The sequence below is a fragment of the Priapulus caudatus genome, unplaced genomic scaffold (assembly GCF_000485595.1).
Source record: "Priapulus caudatus unplaced genomic scaffold, Priapulus_caudatus-5.0.1 Scaffold705, whole genome shotgun sequence".
NCBI lineage: Eukaryota > Metazoa > Priapulida > Priapulimorpha > Priapulimorphida > Priapulidae > Priapulus > Priapulus caudatus.
In genome coordinates, this window is record NW_014577766.1 from 84,741 (window position 1) to 99,091 (window position 14,351).

At 43.3% G+C, this 14,351-nt stretch overlaps 3 protein-coding genes across 5 annotated transcripts in view; 1 reads left to right on the plus strand and 2 right to left on the minus strand.

Moving 5' to 3' along the window:
- Positions 1-212, minus strand: part of LOC106812949 (disabled homolog 2-like) — a 41,347-nt gene extending 41,135 nt beyond the window's left edge. Inside the window, exon 1 of the mRNA XM_014816966.1 lies at positions 131-212. Within this exon, the coding sequence (XP_014672452.1) occupies positions 131-212 (82 nt within the window). The remainder of the gene's footprint in view (positions 1-130) is intronic.
- A 3,993-nt stretch (positions 213-4,205) lies between these two features.
- LOC106812951 (lipopolysaccharide-induced tumor necrosis factor-alpha factor homolog) lies at positions 4,206-12,228 on the plus strand. 3 transcript variants are annotated; one of them, XM_014816969.1, is made up of 5 exons: positions 4,206-4,265; positions 9,081-9,338; positions 9,736-9,828; positions 10,320-10,545; positions 10,963-12,228. In XM_014816969.1, exons 2-5 carry the CDS (start codon positions 9,191-9,193, stop codon positions 11,069-11,071), a joined length of 576 nt encoding a protein of 191 aa, XP_014672455.1. In that variant the 5' UTR covers positions 4,206-4,265; positions 9,081-9,190; the 3' UTR covers positions 11,072-12,228. The 3 variants fall into 3 exon arrangements, with proteins under 3 accessions (XP_014672455.1, XP_014672454.1, XP_014672456.1); XM_014816968.1 differs by lacking the exon at positions 4,206-4,265 and adding an exon at positions 4,272-4,405; XM_014816970.1 differs by lacking the exons at positions 4,206-4,265; positions 9,736-9,828 and adding an exon at positions 4,272-4,405.
- A 101-nt stretch (positions 12,229-12,329) lies between these two features.
- Positions 12,330-14,351, minus strand: part of LOC106812950 (midasin-like) — a gene marked incomplete in the record, with an annotated part of 69,029 nt that continues 67,007 nt past the window's right edge. The window contains 2 exon segments of the mRNA XM_014816967.1: positions 12,330-13,257; positions 13,594-13,781. Of these exon segments, the coding sequence (XP_014672453.1) occupies positions 13,075-13,257; positions 13,594-13,781 (371 nt within the window).

The following is a 14,351-nucleotide window of genomic DNA, read 5'->3' on the forward strand; positions in this document are numbered from 1 at the left end:
GAATCGAAGGCACGGGCTAATTAGCGCGGGCCAAAAAAACTCGTCACGCGACCCGCACCCGCCCCGCTCATTCTCACTCCAACGCTTCCCCGCTCCTCACCCGCTTTCTCGCCGCACACTCGACTCCTACCTCCAACACCCCCAGCACCCGCGGCGCACCCGCACCCTTTGAAACCCCGCGCCGACTGCACCACTCGAGCCAAATCTGGCATGTCGGGCCCCTGCGCGCCTCGCCCCTACACTCCTAGGCGACCCTTCGGCGCCGACAACAACCGTCCCGCGTCCACTCCCCGCCGGTCCGGTCGAACCCCCATCCCCCGACATCGCGCTTACAGGTCCTCCGCTCCGTTGCTGCGCCTCAGACACTGCCCTCCCCCCCATCATCTTCTGGCTCCAATCCCCATCCGACACACTCCCGTACGTTCATCCTACCAAGTCCTCCACCGTGGCCCGTTCCCTCTCGTAATACATATTCGTAATCAGTATTGGTACATGCATATTGTAATCGCTATCTGTATTATCTCCGTCTACTACATGCTCTATACGCACTAGCTTGCGACCTGTGACTCTCACCAGCGTACTTATCTCCGCAGCTCATGTCTATCTGTTACATATTCCACCTTGATCAACGTGGCACTCGGCCATCACTGCCGTTACGCAGGCGTCTATGCCCCCCAGGGCTACTGACCCGGAACACGCTACCCCTGCAGTCACCGGTCACCGCGCATCCTCGAACTCGACCGCCCTATACCGAAGCGCTGAGCCCTCGTCACTAGTGCTCAACATACGTATCTCATACTACCGCGGACCGCTGACCCGCGGCCGCCTACTGTCCATAACGAGGGCTCAGGGAGTCGCCTTTAGCCGTCACTCCCTTAACCTAATCACTCATCCGTACCTCGTAAGAAACATATCCAAATACGTTACCCCCCACGAGCGGTAGCCTCCGACAACAGCGTTCGGTATACCCGAAACCCGGTACCCCAAGCGGGGTACGGTTGCCGGCCACAGCTTACCGCCTGCGGCAGGGCACATAGCGGACCTATGACTGATGAGCAAATGCAGCGTCACCTCGATTCACTTCCGCCAGCACGCAGTGACACCTGCGTAAGCTCTAGATACACGTGATGTCGTTCCCTCGACGTTAACATTTCACCCCACTCACACAGGCGTTGTCAAATTCCATGGACCGTATAGACTCCGCACGGGTAACCCCTCATACTACCATCGCAGTCAACTCACCCTAATCGCCTGAGGACCCACCTTCGACACTTATCCTTTGGCAGCTTTAGCTCATAAGCCACCATATGACAAATTGCCCCAAAAGACACACCATCCAACACGGGGTGACTGAAGCATACGAGCTGATTACAGGTGGATGATCACATCTCATCCTCTCTTAGAGAGTCAGCGCGCTCCAGACAGCATCGCATCAGTAGATCGTCATTGCCACATCTATGGCAATTGGCAGAAAGCTCCGTAGTGATTGGTTTGCGACGCAATGAAAACTGCAAAACTCCACGCAACAGATGGCGCGCTTTTATACAACGACTGACCCTAAGTGGTGCGTGGGTGATTGCTCACTGATCTGCTATAAGGATAATCTCGCTATCGTTATCTACTATCTATATAATCGTATATCTGATACTATCTATATAAATTCTCTATAATCTTCTACAACCTTATATAAATGTACTCATTTATAGACGACCACGTGGCGTTGCCGGTCTATCCACGGTCCCGGTGGAGGACGGGTCACCGTCGGATAAGCGTTGACGATGCACGCTTAAAACGCTTAACCCTCAACTCCCAAACACCGCCAACACTTCAACACTCACACTAAATGATATAGGGCGCCCGGCGGTATACTATAGGCATTTGATCCACAAAAATTAATCTCATCGGGTGGGACCAGATATCGATCGAGTAAGGCTGCAAAAACCTAGACCCCTAACCCCTAATCCGAACCGGTACAATCCGTACGCCTCAAGTCCTCAACCCTAAAACCCTAAGCCATCCAACCCCTAACGCCTCTAACCCTAACGCTGTGGATCATAACCCCATAAGTCCTAACACCCGCTATCCCCAACGATCTAGTGCGGCCATCATCGTGCCGGTCACCTCCCTCCACGCCGGTGCGCGATAGCACCCACCACAGTGGGGGCGGGTGGCGACTGATAACACCAGGACGACGAGACGGCGTCCATACGGCAGCAAGCTGAGATGAAGCATCGGAACAGTCTATTAACATCTAAAATACTCACACGAGCAACCTGTCTACTTCGCTTACACCAACCAACACTCTCTATCGTCATAGTACATCACACATCACAGATTCATGGCTCTATGCTATCCGCGCCTCTCAAAAACCTTTTGCCAGGCTCTACTAGATGCGCCGGAATTGCTCCATCCAAAAGTTGCCTCCGACTCACATTTCAACAGCCCACAAAAATGACCTATCGCCAAAAGAAGCAAATCAGAGGTAGAAATTCTTGACTAAATTTACAAAATTATTTATTTTTTGCTTGGAGGGGCGTCGGGGGGGGGGTTCGTTCGAACCCCCGAACCCCCCCCCCCCCGGCTACGGGCCTGGGCAGTGGTATCCTGAGTGTACGAAGGGACACCACCGCTGATCTCTATAATAAAATTGTTATTATAGAGATCAGTAGGCACCACATACTAATAACGGACACGCCGTTCATGAAATGTCTGAGTCATGCTGCTTTGCAGAATTACAAATCCAAGTTACGATGTTCCAGTATACGAATATTTACATAAAATAGCTATAAAATTTTTAATGTCATTTTGCAGCATAATTTTAAAATAAAATTCCTACGGGGAATGGTGCCTTATTTAGTTATTATGAATTAATGTACTTTCATTCCAGATTTGGCATGAAGAGATATATATACTATGTATATATTATGTTCCTAATATTGTACTATGTACTTAATATGTAAAACATTGTCAATATGTACATTATTTTACCATCTTGCGCCTTTACTGCAAAATTGTGTCAGCGATTAGGTATGGACAGCTCTATCGGCGTAGCCCTTAGATTGCAACAAGATTGTTCTCCTGTTGTGGAGCAAACGGCTACAGAAGTAGAGCTGACGCAATTGGTTAGGGATATATCTACTCTTAAAAGTTTCAGCACTAAAAAAGGTTTAAATTGGCCTGGGAGTAGAATAAACTAGTTTACGCAACCAATACGAATATATATATATATGTTCCAATTTATATGGCAAGTCGGAATACTAGGTTATAGCAAACCATTTAAAAGATTGTGCCGTGTGTATTTACTATAATATATCTTTCTTGCATATAATTCGAATACAAATACATGTACCGAAAATGTGGTTTCACACAGAAAAAAAATCTGATGGGTGTGATAGTGTTTAAATGTTACAATACCACAGTTTCTGAGTAATACAATACAATAAATACAATGCAATATATATATCAATATATATATATATATATATAACGATAAAACTAATTTTAGCAATTTTTCACATATATGTTAGGTGAGGATATGGTTTTTGTGACTTTGGCAGTTTATTCCACTGGTTTAATTATTTCCTCTTTAGTAGGTTAATTGTGACCATACATATTATATGTTATTATTTTTTTAATATCATTGTACTTGAATTTAGTGTAAAATTTGTCAGGTATTGTAGGAGATAATTTACAAGTGATTTGTTAAGTCGGTTGATGTATTTGTATAAGAATATATAAGTATGTAGTATTTAATTAGGTACCCTTATTGGGTACCCTATTAGGTACCCCTATTTAATTAGGTTTACCTAGTATTCTATTACAGGTTCTTTTAGTTGTTACCTAATGTGTAAAGGGGTGGGAGCCCTGTTTTCTTAGCAGGGAATATTTTATACTTCTTATTACAGCCATAAACATATGTATATGTATAAGAGTATAAATATATATATATATATATACTCTTATACATATACATATGTTTATGGCTGTAATAAGAAGTATAAAATATTCCCTGCTATATATATATATACACCTTATATATATATATATATATATATATATATATATATATATATATATATACATATATATATAATATATAAGGTGTATTGAAGTGTAGTTCTATACACCCGGTCATGCCACAACCGGTAACCGGTATACAGCAATGCCAGGGGGCGATTAATGCAAGATGTCAGCCCCCTGTGAAGGAAGAAATGTTTTATGACGTCACTATCACGGTGGAGATTGCGACTTCGCGGCGACCACAGGTAAACAAACATCCGGGAACGAGACCGATTTTGTAGATACAACTATTTCTTTCGTATTTTCAACCGTGATTCTTTTGTGTTAAACACATCTGACTGTCGCTACCTGCAATTTGTCTAGAGAAACAGTCTGCCAAATAACGGTAAGGGGTATCTGGCACTAGCCACTACTATTACTAGTACTAGTAGTACTACTACTAATAGTAATACTACTAGTACTACTAGTACTACTACTAGTACTACTACTACTAGCACTAGCAGTGGCCTACCGACTACCGTCACCCGGGGTGACTTTGATAATTGGTTATCAAAGTCACACTGAATGTCAAAGCTACCTTAGTAGGGAATTTTGCACAGGGGAGAGATAGTGATCCGCTAGGGTACGGCTCTGATTGGCTAATTTTGTCTCTTATTTATTTTATTTATTATTATTTTTGGCTAATTTTGTTTTATTTTAGAATTAGTATGAATTAGGGATAGGGTACGTTAGGGTTAGAATTAGGGTTAGGGTTAACTGATTTCTATATCCACAACTTATTTCCACAAGTCTGGAAAGAAACGTGGAAAACGCAAGGTAATGGAAGTACCGGTATCATCCAGTTCTGAAGAATACGGAGATAAATGCGAACATGACAATGAAGAAGAAACCTATCAAATCTGCCACAGCTTCAACTACGAGAGGTTGAGGAGTATCGAGTGGGAACAGTGCGACAATTGTGGCAATTTGTTTCATGAACTTTGTCTTCAGGACGAAGGGGCATGCAGTGCAACTACATTTTGCAACTGTCAGAAGTAGTTTCCGAACAATCAATAAAGACATTCGTCTGAGAGTCAGTGTTGTAGTCGAGTCCGCACCCCCCGAGTCCGAGTCCGAGTCCGAGTCCGCACCCCCCGAGTCCGAGTCCGAGTCCGAGTCCGCACCCCCCGAGTCCGAGTCCAGTTTTGATTAAAAAAAGGGAAAAAATTGGAAAAAGGGAAAAAATCGGGAAAAAGGGGAAAAAATCGCAACAGTGCATCGTAGACATTCGAAAGTGTATATTGTCAGCCGAAAACACAGAGACACGAGTCATACGAAATGTGTCAAAGTAAAGGATCCATTTGTGTTTTACGAGAATGACACGGCTTGTTGAACCAAATGAGAGAGTGATAGTACCTTCGAAGTGGTAGAAGAAGAGAAAGAAGTGGTAGAAAAAGCGCAAAAGGACGAAGTGATAGCAGATTCAAACCAAAGGGACAAGAATCTTAATCAAGCCATTGAAAACGTTACAAGATTAGGCCGTGTATCTAGAAAACCTAGGAGTTTTTGTTTTAAATTCTTGTAAACTGCGTGTTACAATATGTACAGTTGTGTACTATGTATGTAGTGGCCTCGAGCCGGCCTCGACCCGAGTCCTCGAGTCCGGAGGGCTCGAGTCCGAGTCCGAGTCTGAGTCATTGCACTCCGAGGCTAAGACCGAGACCTCAATTTCTATTTAATGAAAAGTAATTTGTCCTTTTATGCAGTACAATGAAAGGATAAAAAAAATCACTTTAAAGTGTGCTAAATTGCATGATTTGCATCCCCAATTCAAAAAAAGTTAGTACAGCAACAGTACCTTAATGTAGTAATTAGGCGATACAGTGTCAACAGTGTGGTGGTTAGGGAACTTAGGCGGTACAGCGGCAACAGTGTAGTACTAGAAGAAATGTGATATATCAGTAGCTGTGTATTACTTAATTGAGCAATGCAGCGGCAGTACTGTATCACCTAACTACTGGCAGTAGTGTAGACTAGTAGTTAGGAAATACATCGGCAGATGTGTAGTAGCTTAGATAAAACAATGTAACCCAACAACCCTAACCCTACTCTTGTTGGGTTACATTAATATTGTATCTATGTAGTAGCTATACTATCTGATACTATTACTAGCTAGTATAGGTGGTGTGGCTGCAGCACTGCCAACAGTGTGGTAGATATAATAGGCAATACAGTGGCAGAACTGTTGTAGTTAGGCAGTGGCTGTTAGCCTGCACTACTGGGTATGCAGTACCCCCCAAAAATTGCCATTTTATTATAAAGCAGTGTAGTATGATATCATAAATATGGGGAAGCTATTAATTACATTGCTCATCAGTGCTCGAAATAAGCGTTGTCCGGTTGTCCGAGACAACCAGAATTTGCGCCGGACAACCTAACCAGTCTGAGACATTGTCCGGTGGACAACCAAGAAACCCTATCTCTAACCCTATCACTAACTCTAAACCGACTCGGCTATCTTATATACGCGTGGTACCCAATTAATCTATGGTGTATAACCTTTTGCTTTCAATATTTTGCATCTGAACTGACAATCAATCCCATGCAACCAACTGGTATAGGCTAGCTGGCACAATAATGTTCAGTTTCATACTTCAATTTCAAATCCGAGTGTTTTCTAGCTCATCAAGAAATCTTAATCGTGAATTAAATCGTGAATAATATAAAAATATGGGACCAGCTGCTATTTCCAACACTGGTATAATATCATATGTCAGGTTTTCTGATTTATGAGAGGTGAACTCGATATATAATCTATATCTATATATCTATATAATCTCTATAATCTCTATAATATATATTATATTATAGAGATCAGTGGTGTTGCTATCCCACGGGCGTGGAGGGAGGTCACGTGATAACGTTGACGATGACGTTCAAAACGTTAACCCTCACTCCAACACCGCCAACACTAACACTCACACTAAATATATATGTGTCGCCGCGCTATATATAGGCATTGTGATCCACAAAAATTAATCTATGGTGTGGGGACAGATATCATGATAATGCAAAAACCCTAACCCTAACCCTAATCCTAACCCTAACCCTAACCCTAATCCTAACCCTAACCCTAACCCTAACCCTAACCCTAATCCTAACCCTAACCCTAACCCTAATCCTAACCCTAACCCTAACCCTAACCCTGATCCTAACCCTAATCCTAACACTATCCCAACACTAGTGCTGCCACATTGCGGTCACCTCCCTCCACGCCCGTGGGATAGCATTACCCAGTGGTGGTGAACAACAGTAGCCGGCGTCCATAGGCAGCAGGCCTGAATAAGCATCGAACAGATATTAATTAAAAATACTCACACTGTTACTTCGCTTACACAACATACACTTTATTCATGTTAAATAACTACAGATTCATGCTCTATGCTCCGCTCAAAACTTTTGCCAGCTCTATGATGCGGAATTCTACAAAGTTGTCTGACTACATTTCAAACACAAAAATGACACGCCAGTCGCGTGATTTTTTTTCCTAGGTCAATCAAGAACATAGGGCTGTAATGAGCGCTGCTATTGGTTGAGCTTGTTTTCTCACGATATACATAGCACATCCAAAACTATCATTCTCAATATGACTTGATAACCTAGCGCGTACAGCGCGGGCGTCAAGTATGAAAGGTCGGAGGATCGAATCCCATCATTCGTTTTCTAATTATTATTCTGTTTTCTGTATTTTTCTATCTTTATCTGTTTAACATTTTTTTTCAATTAACGCAAATATTTACATGATTTATTTACAACATTTTAATAACAGCAATTAATTTTTACAACAATTAAAAATTAAATTTTTTATATATTTGACCCCCCCTCCTTGGAATCCTAGACCCGCCACTGAACAATTACATATTTTGGGAGCAGAGAACAATGAACAAAAATGTCGCCTTTTCGCATGGCGCCAAAAACAAAGATTGCAGAGCCGAGAGTTAGGGGAGCCGTAGGGTGTGGAGAGGGAGGCGGAGGAGCCAGTGAAATATTAAGTCATCCACTATTTTGCGCAGTTCGCTGTTTTTGGCCCCCCTTGTTAAAAAAATCCTGGCTACGCCACTGTTTTTGGGTGTTTTCTGATTATATTATTATGTGATTGAAAATAGGAGATTTGGGGATTTTTTTGGGGACAACCAGAAATTGTTGCGGACAACCCGATTTGATGCCGGGGTTGTCCGCAGGACAACCACATTTTTTTTCTTATTTCGAGCACTGCTCATGCAGATTATATTAACGAGCAAGGTTGAAATGTTTCTCGATCACACCACCAAGAAACATGCACATCACCAGAAACTGCTGATCTCATTCTAGCTATTTTATAGCCATAAGAGCATGTCATGCAATGTAGGTTATAGTTAATATAGATATTGTCTAAACTAAGTGGGAATAAAATGATGAAATTCTATTAAAAGAATGACACAGCTATCAAGTTTTGATGCTGCATGCTGGTAATACTAATTACATTGTAAATTACATACAATTTATGACTCACGCACTCAAGTGTATTGTAATTTACAATACACTTGAGTGCGTGAGTCATAAATTGTATGCTACATTGCTAGCGGGTAAGTGTGCACACTGGACTTCACCCCTACACACTGGCGCATGCAACAGTGTTGGCACTATAGGTGGCAGGTGCAATGGATGTATAATTAACTCTGCTGTGTGAATTACACACAGATATTCGTGGATGGCATAGATAATAGTAACTAAAATATATAATATAAAAGTATAAAAATAAACTGTAAGTCCATGTAGTGCGGCAGATGTAAAGGCAGATGGCAAAATGGTACAGAAGTACACACAAGGAAATGTGAGGAACTGCAAATACTTTGTTCTGTTGATCAATATTGTGAAAGTTGCTCAACATTTTGACATTTACAGGCACAAGACGTTATTGTATATATATATATATATATATTTAATTATATCTCTGCATTTATCGCATACCATGTATCCCGTATAAGCGTGACCTGTAATTGTAATTAATTATTGGGCATCGATGGCTTTCCTGTTGACAGGTTTCGAGTCTCGTCGCACGTGCACCAGGAAATTTTGATACTTCTTGCGCTTATCTCGCCCCGTTGCTGACATAGGCGGTCCGTCCCACTACTTATATTCCTTTGCCTCCATGGCGGAGAAACAAGCTGTTTCTACTGGGGCCGCTGCTGCCGCCACCGCTGCGACCGCCACCTCCGGCCAGGGTCCGGAGCAGGGGGCGCCTCTTGAGGCACCTCCCCCGTACACGCCGGGGGAATATGGAAAGATGTACCAACCAGGTCAGTTACGAGGGTGGCTCGCGAGTAGGCGTAGCCTGCAGGGGCCAAGGGGGGCAGCGGCCCCCCTAGATTTTGGAGCAAAATTGAAAAAATTAATTGTTCTACTAAAAGAGAATTGTCATAGTCAGAATGAAGGCTGTACATGTACTCAAAAGTGCCTCAAATACCATCTCCTGCCATCTACATTTTCAAAATTTTCTGTGGGAGGACAGACCTCCCATCTGTTTCTCACCCCCTCGTTGAAATCCTGGATCCGCCATTGCCCCCCTCCCCACCCTAGGAATTTGCTCAGCCTACGGCCCTGACGTCGTAGCGTAGATTGTCACGTGTGTGTTCTACTCTACTGTGTGTGAGCATCCTCTACCATCTCTGCTTACTCGTTGATGGGACGGTACAGCTGCTCCGCCGTACAGCTGCAACAACCAGCAGCTGCGCTACAATCCACAGTGTTACAACCCCAATCCTCCAGCCTTTGGGCAGATTCCCCCACGTAAGTAAGTCCATGTGTGTGTGTCTGTATGTGTGTGCATGTGTACGTGTGTGAGTGCGTGTACGTGTGTGTGTGGGTGTGTATGTGTGAGTGTGCAAGTGTTGGTGCGTGCGTGCGTGCGTGCTGATCAAGGCTCACAGTGGAATTTACATATCATGGCACGTTGCATATTACATATATACGTAACATATAAGACCTACAACTACAAGAAAACTACAGACCTGCAACTACGTAGTTCTTTTAAATGTATAAATTCATAGTTAGTAGTTTGATCTGCACATATCAAGAGAACTTAATACTGATCCTATGAAATCTACAATTTAGCAAAACGTAATAAAAATTCGATTCACTTTGACGAGTAACTTCCGAATAACTGCACCAGACTTACAGAGTTCATTTTGTTTCGAGCACGGCAAAAAATCGATTTATTAAAATAATGATTTATATAAAAGTGTTTCAAACAATAATTTTAATTGGTGAATTAATCGCAGAGCCAGGGTATCCAGCGCAACCTTCTAACTGGATGCCCCCGGCGGCCGCGCCCATACCGGTCGGAGAAGTACCGAATACGACCATGTTCATAACCCACGTGCAGTGTCTCGGGCCGGTGTCGGCAACGCTGCAGTGTCCCGCGTGCCAGGCTACGGTGCTGACCTCTGTGGAGACGGCGCCCGGATCGGCCGCCTGGCTCACCTCCCTGGTGTGCTGCGTGTTCGGGTACGTGGCCGCATACGTAGGTGGCGCTAGTATTCAGTCTACCGTGTGTAGGTGGCGCTCGTGTTCAGTCTACCGTGTGTAGGTGGCGCTCGTGTTCAGTCTACCGTGTGTAGGTGGCGCTCGTGTCCAGTCTACCAGTCATCTAGGCAGTTCTCACACAGAAACACAACCTTGGACCTTGATCTAGATCAATTCAGCAAGACAGAAGTTACGTGACAGCTACGGCCGACCGCTTCGACGATCGTTTAGCTGGCCACACTTGTCTGACCCAACTGTTCGTTCGGCCATTCGATTACCGATGCCGACAAAATCGTCTAGTTCTAACCGCGACTTCGTGCAATGTTTTCTGCGCGGCCATCACCCCCGCCGCCACACTTTCAGTCGTTTTACGAGCTTGCTTTGCGTGTTTTGCTGCAGCTGCTGGTGGGGATGCTGCCTGATTCCGTTCTGCATTCCGGAGATGCAAGACGTAAAGCACAGCTGTCCAAACTGCCGTCACCACATCGGCACCTACCGAAGACTCTAGTGACGACCGCCCCGGCCGGCCGGCCGTCGGGGAGGAGGAAGCTGGGAGAGGGCGCTGGCGACACACTCACCCGACCCCCCCCCCTGGCCGCCGGAGTAGTGATATCTCGATCGGGTTTAGTGACCGATTTAAAAAAAAGATGATTGTGATTTTTTGGTCCGGGTATCGACTATGGATGACGTTGCACGAGTTGTGAAGTTGGCCCCTCGTAGGCGAGGGTCCTTGTGATTTTACAGGATAATTATCATCACCGCATTATTTAAGAAGATTCGTGAGTAGAGGTTGTTGATTTTTGATATATCCTCTGATCCCAGGTCGAACGACCGTTGAAGACATTTAACACTAATATTAGATGCATGTAATGAAATGACTTATACATTCCTGTAGGTTGGTGTGTTGAATTAAATGTTCCTTAAATTGATTTGATGAATTAATAGTGAATTAAATTGAAAATGAAATGAAATTATTAGTGAGCTAATTTGTGTCTTTAAAAAATAATATTTTGGACGTTTTGGCAACGTTTCGAAGAATTTATATTATATATGTTGATGCAATAACTAAGGAAATTAGTTTATGTGACAACCGCTTGGAATATAATTTATACACATTTTTCAAGGGAGGTGATGCTCACTGCACTTATACAAAATATTCCAGTAATTTGTAATCGTCACAGCATGAGAGTTTATAGACTGTGACTTATAGATAGAGAGTGCTTATAGTTGGGTCACAGGTGCAAATTTGCTCCTGCCAACGTTGCTGTCACGTTTTAAATTTTCTGTGGAAACTCGGTGATCTGACAGGGCACGGTTTTTCTTACCTAACTTCAGCACTTTTTAATTCCCGTAACAACTCTAATAATTTATATCACGTTGTCAGGTGAAGTTAATTAACTAAGTCCACTTGTTTCAAATAACTAGTCAGATATTGGTGAACCACAAATTTTTAATAATTGTCACTGACGTGGCTCTGCGGTTCATTGCAATACTACACGAGTATTATGACTTGATTCTTACAGAAGTCTAGTGAATTAGTGTCATAGAAGAATTTATTATAGTCCAGATCTGGTTAGAAATTATTTTTAGAAATAAAATTAATGCATTTTTAAAGCATTGTGAAAATATTCATCTATGATAAAAAATATCGTGATTTACCTAATATTTGTGTGTGTTTATTGTTGATTGTACTGTGAAGTTTGTTTCAGTATCAAAGCGTGTGCCAGCGAAGTGAACTTGAGATACAAAATGGGCAAAAAGAGATGCATTCTGTGAACCCGAATATAAGCTATATTCATCTTTCCACTCTGCCGATTTTAAGACGGCAACCACCATGCAAGAAATACATAAAAACAAAAACACCTTTCATGATACTCATCTTCCATAAACACTTCATACAGGTGACACTCATGATTCAGTTATTATGCGAAAAAGGGGAATACTATTATATGCCATCACACAAACGACATTGTGCAATTGGAACGAGCTGTCTTGCAAGCGTCTGCAAGTGGCTAACCAACAGTAACAATGACAATAAAACCCTTGACGATATCCCAAGTAGAATCTATTGCCTGTTAAGCTCAAGTCTGTAACACACGTAGAATCTATAACATGTAGGGTAACAATAAGCCTACAGCAACCCACGTAGAAGGTGTATAGCCTGCAGGCTAACAGAATGGGAATCAACGTAGAACCAGTAGCCTATAAGCTCATAGGACCCGTGACCTCTCATCCAGTGCACCTTGTTGCACAGGGAGTGACCAACGTGACACCGTGGTGGCAGCACTGCTGCATAGTGGGCTGGTTCCCACCACACATGTACACTTGTTCACACACATCCCACAACACTTTCCTCTGGATCCATCCCCCTTGTTACCTCACACACGTCATCTTAGATGTCACTACTGGATCCATCCCCCTTGCCATCTCACATGTCATCTTAGCTGTGGCTGAATGCACCGACCTTGCTATCCCTGCGTGAGTGTCCATCACGCTCGCTCCGCATGCTCTTCAGCTGCTCGCGGACACCAGTTCGAACCACTGGCGCAGGGCGTCTCCCAGCGTGGCGGGAAGACTGTTGATGTCACGCAGGATCACGTAGAAGGGGAAGGGGAAGTGCTCCATGTAGCTGGTGATCTCCGGCAGCTGGCCCGCGCCTTTGAAGATCGGGACCCGGATGTCCAGTATGGAATCCTACCCACCGGGGAAAAAATTTCCATCAGGAACTTCATAGTGGTAGACATACATCTCGTAGTGGTGTTAATAGCAGTAGATTCTTTATTACCATAAACACTGACATTATAAAGAACATCACAACAGTGAAAGTGATCATTGATATTTAGCCATGTAGGACTAACTCGTGAATGTGAATGACATCGCCAAATATATTAATTCATTCACAGAATCCAGCGAATGATATCATGCAAATAACGAATGAATTCATTCACAGAATGTAGTGAATAAATTAACCAAATAAATCAATTAATTCACACTCGTTAACCCCCCCACGCACGCACGCGAGACACCGACCTTGCTCTTCGGGTTGTCGATGACGACGAACACGACAAAGACGTGCGCCTCCTGTGTGCGTCTCACGGCCTGCCTCACCGCCTCGACGCCCTCGCTGAACAGCCCGCGGCCATCAGAGACGATGAGCAGCAGCTGAGACGTGTCCGGGTTCGACGAGCGCACCCTCGCGCGGCAGTTCAGCATCGTACCTGCGCACAGAGAGACGCGCGGCGGCCATGTTGAACGACCTTCAACCGGCATTTGTTCGTTTGTCTGACCTTCGTATCTCGCGATTACTTTCTTATTTCTTATTTATTTATTCATGATTAGATTCTTCATATCTTTACCGACTTACATTAGAAAATAATCAGTTATTCAGTCTAACTATTTCATAAAACTCATGGTTCTGCGTGATTTTGTGCATTTTCCAACTGATATCTAGTAATTTACTAACTTGTTTAAGAAAATAATCACCTATCCGGCCTGATTCATCCCATATATATAACAAAACTTAAAGGGAGAGTTTACTCTAGGTTCTAGGGTTATTTTCAGCTAATTTAGGTTATAATTACGCTACATAAAAAGTTTCATGGTTTAATCACCATTAGAAATGTTTTAAAAAAATGTTTTAAAACTAACGACTAGAGTTTAATTACAACGACGGTGGCGCCACTCAAAGCGCACTATCTGATAAGTTGCGCAAAACCACTTTCCAGCCAAGGGCTACAGACCGAGGGTGTTTCTTATTTATTAATTTAAAAGCAAAAGGATTGTAATAT

What these genes read in the sequence shown, in the direction of transcription:
- LOC106812951 (XM_014816969.1), top strand. Translation starts at nt 9,191, where the DNA reads ATGGCGGAGAAACAAGCTGTTTCTACTGGGGCCGCTGCTGCCGCCACC. An exon ending in CTTTGGGCAGATTCCCCCAC is followed by an intron (nt 9,829 to 10,319) that starts GTAAGTAAGTCC and finishes AATTAATCGCAG; the next exon opens with AGCCAGGGTATCCAGCGCAA. An exon ending in CTGGTGTGCTGCGTGTTCGG is followed by an intron (nt 10,546 to 10,962) that starts GTACGTGGCCGC and finishes GTTTTGCTGCAG; the next exon opens with CTGCTGGTGGGGATGCTGCC.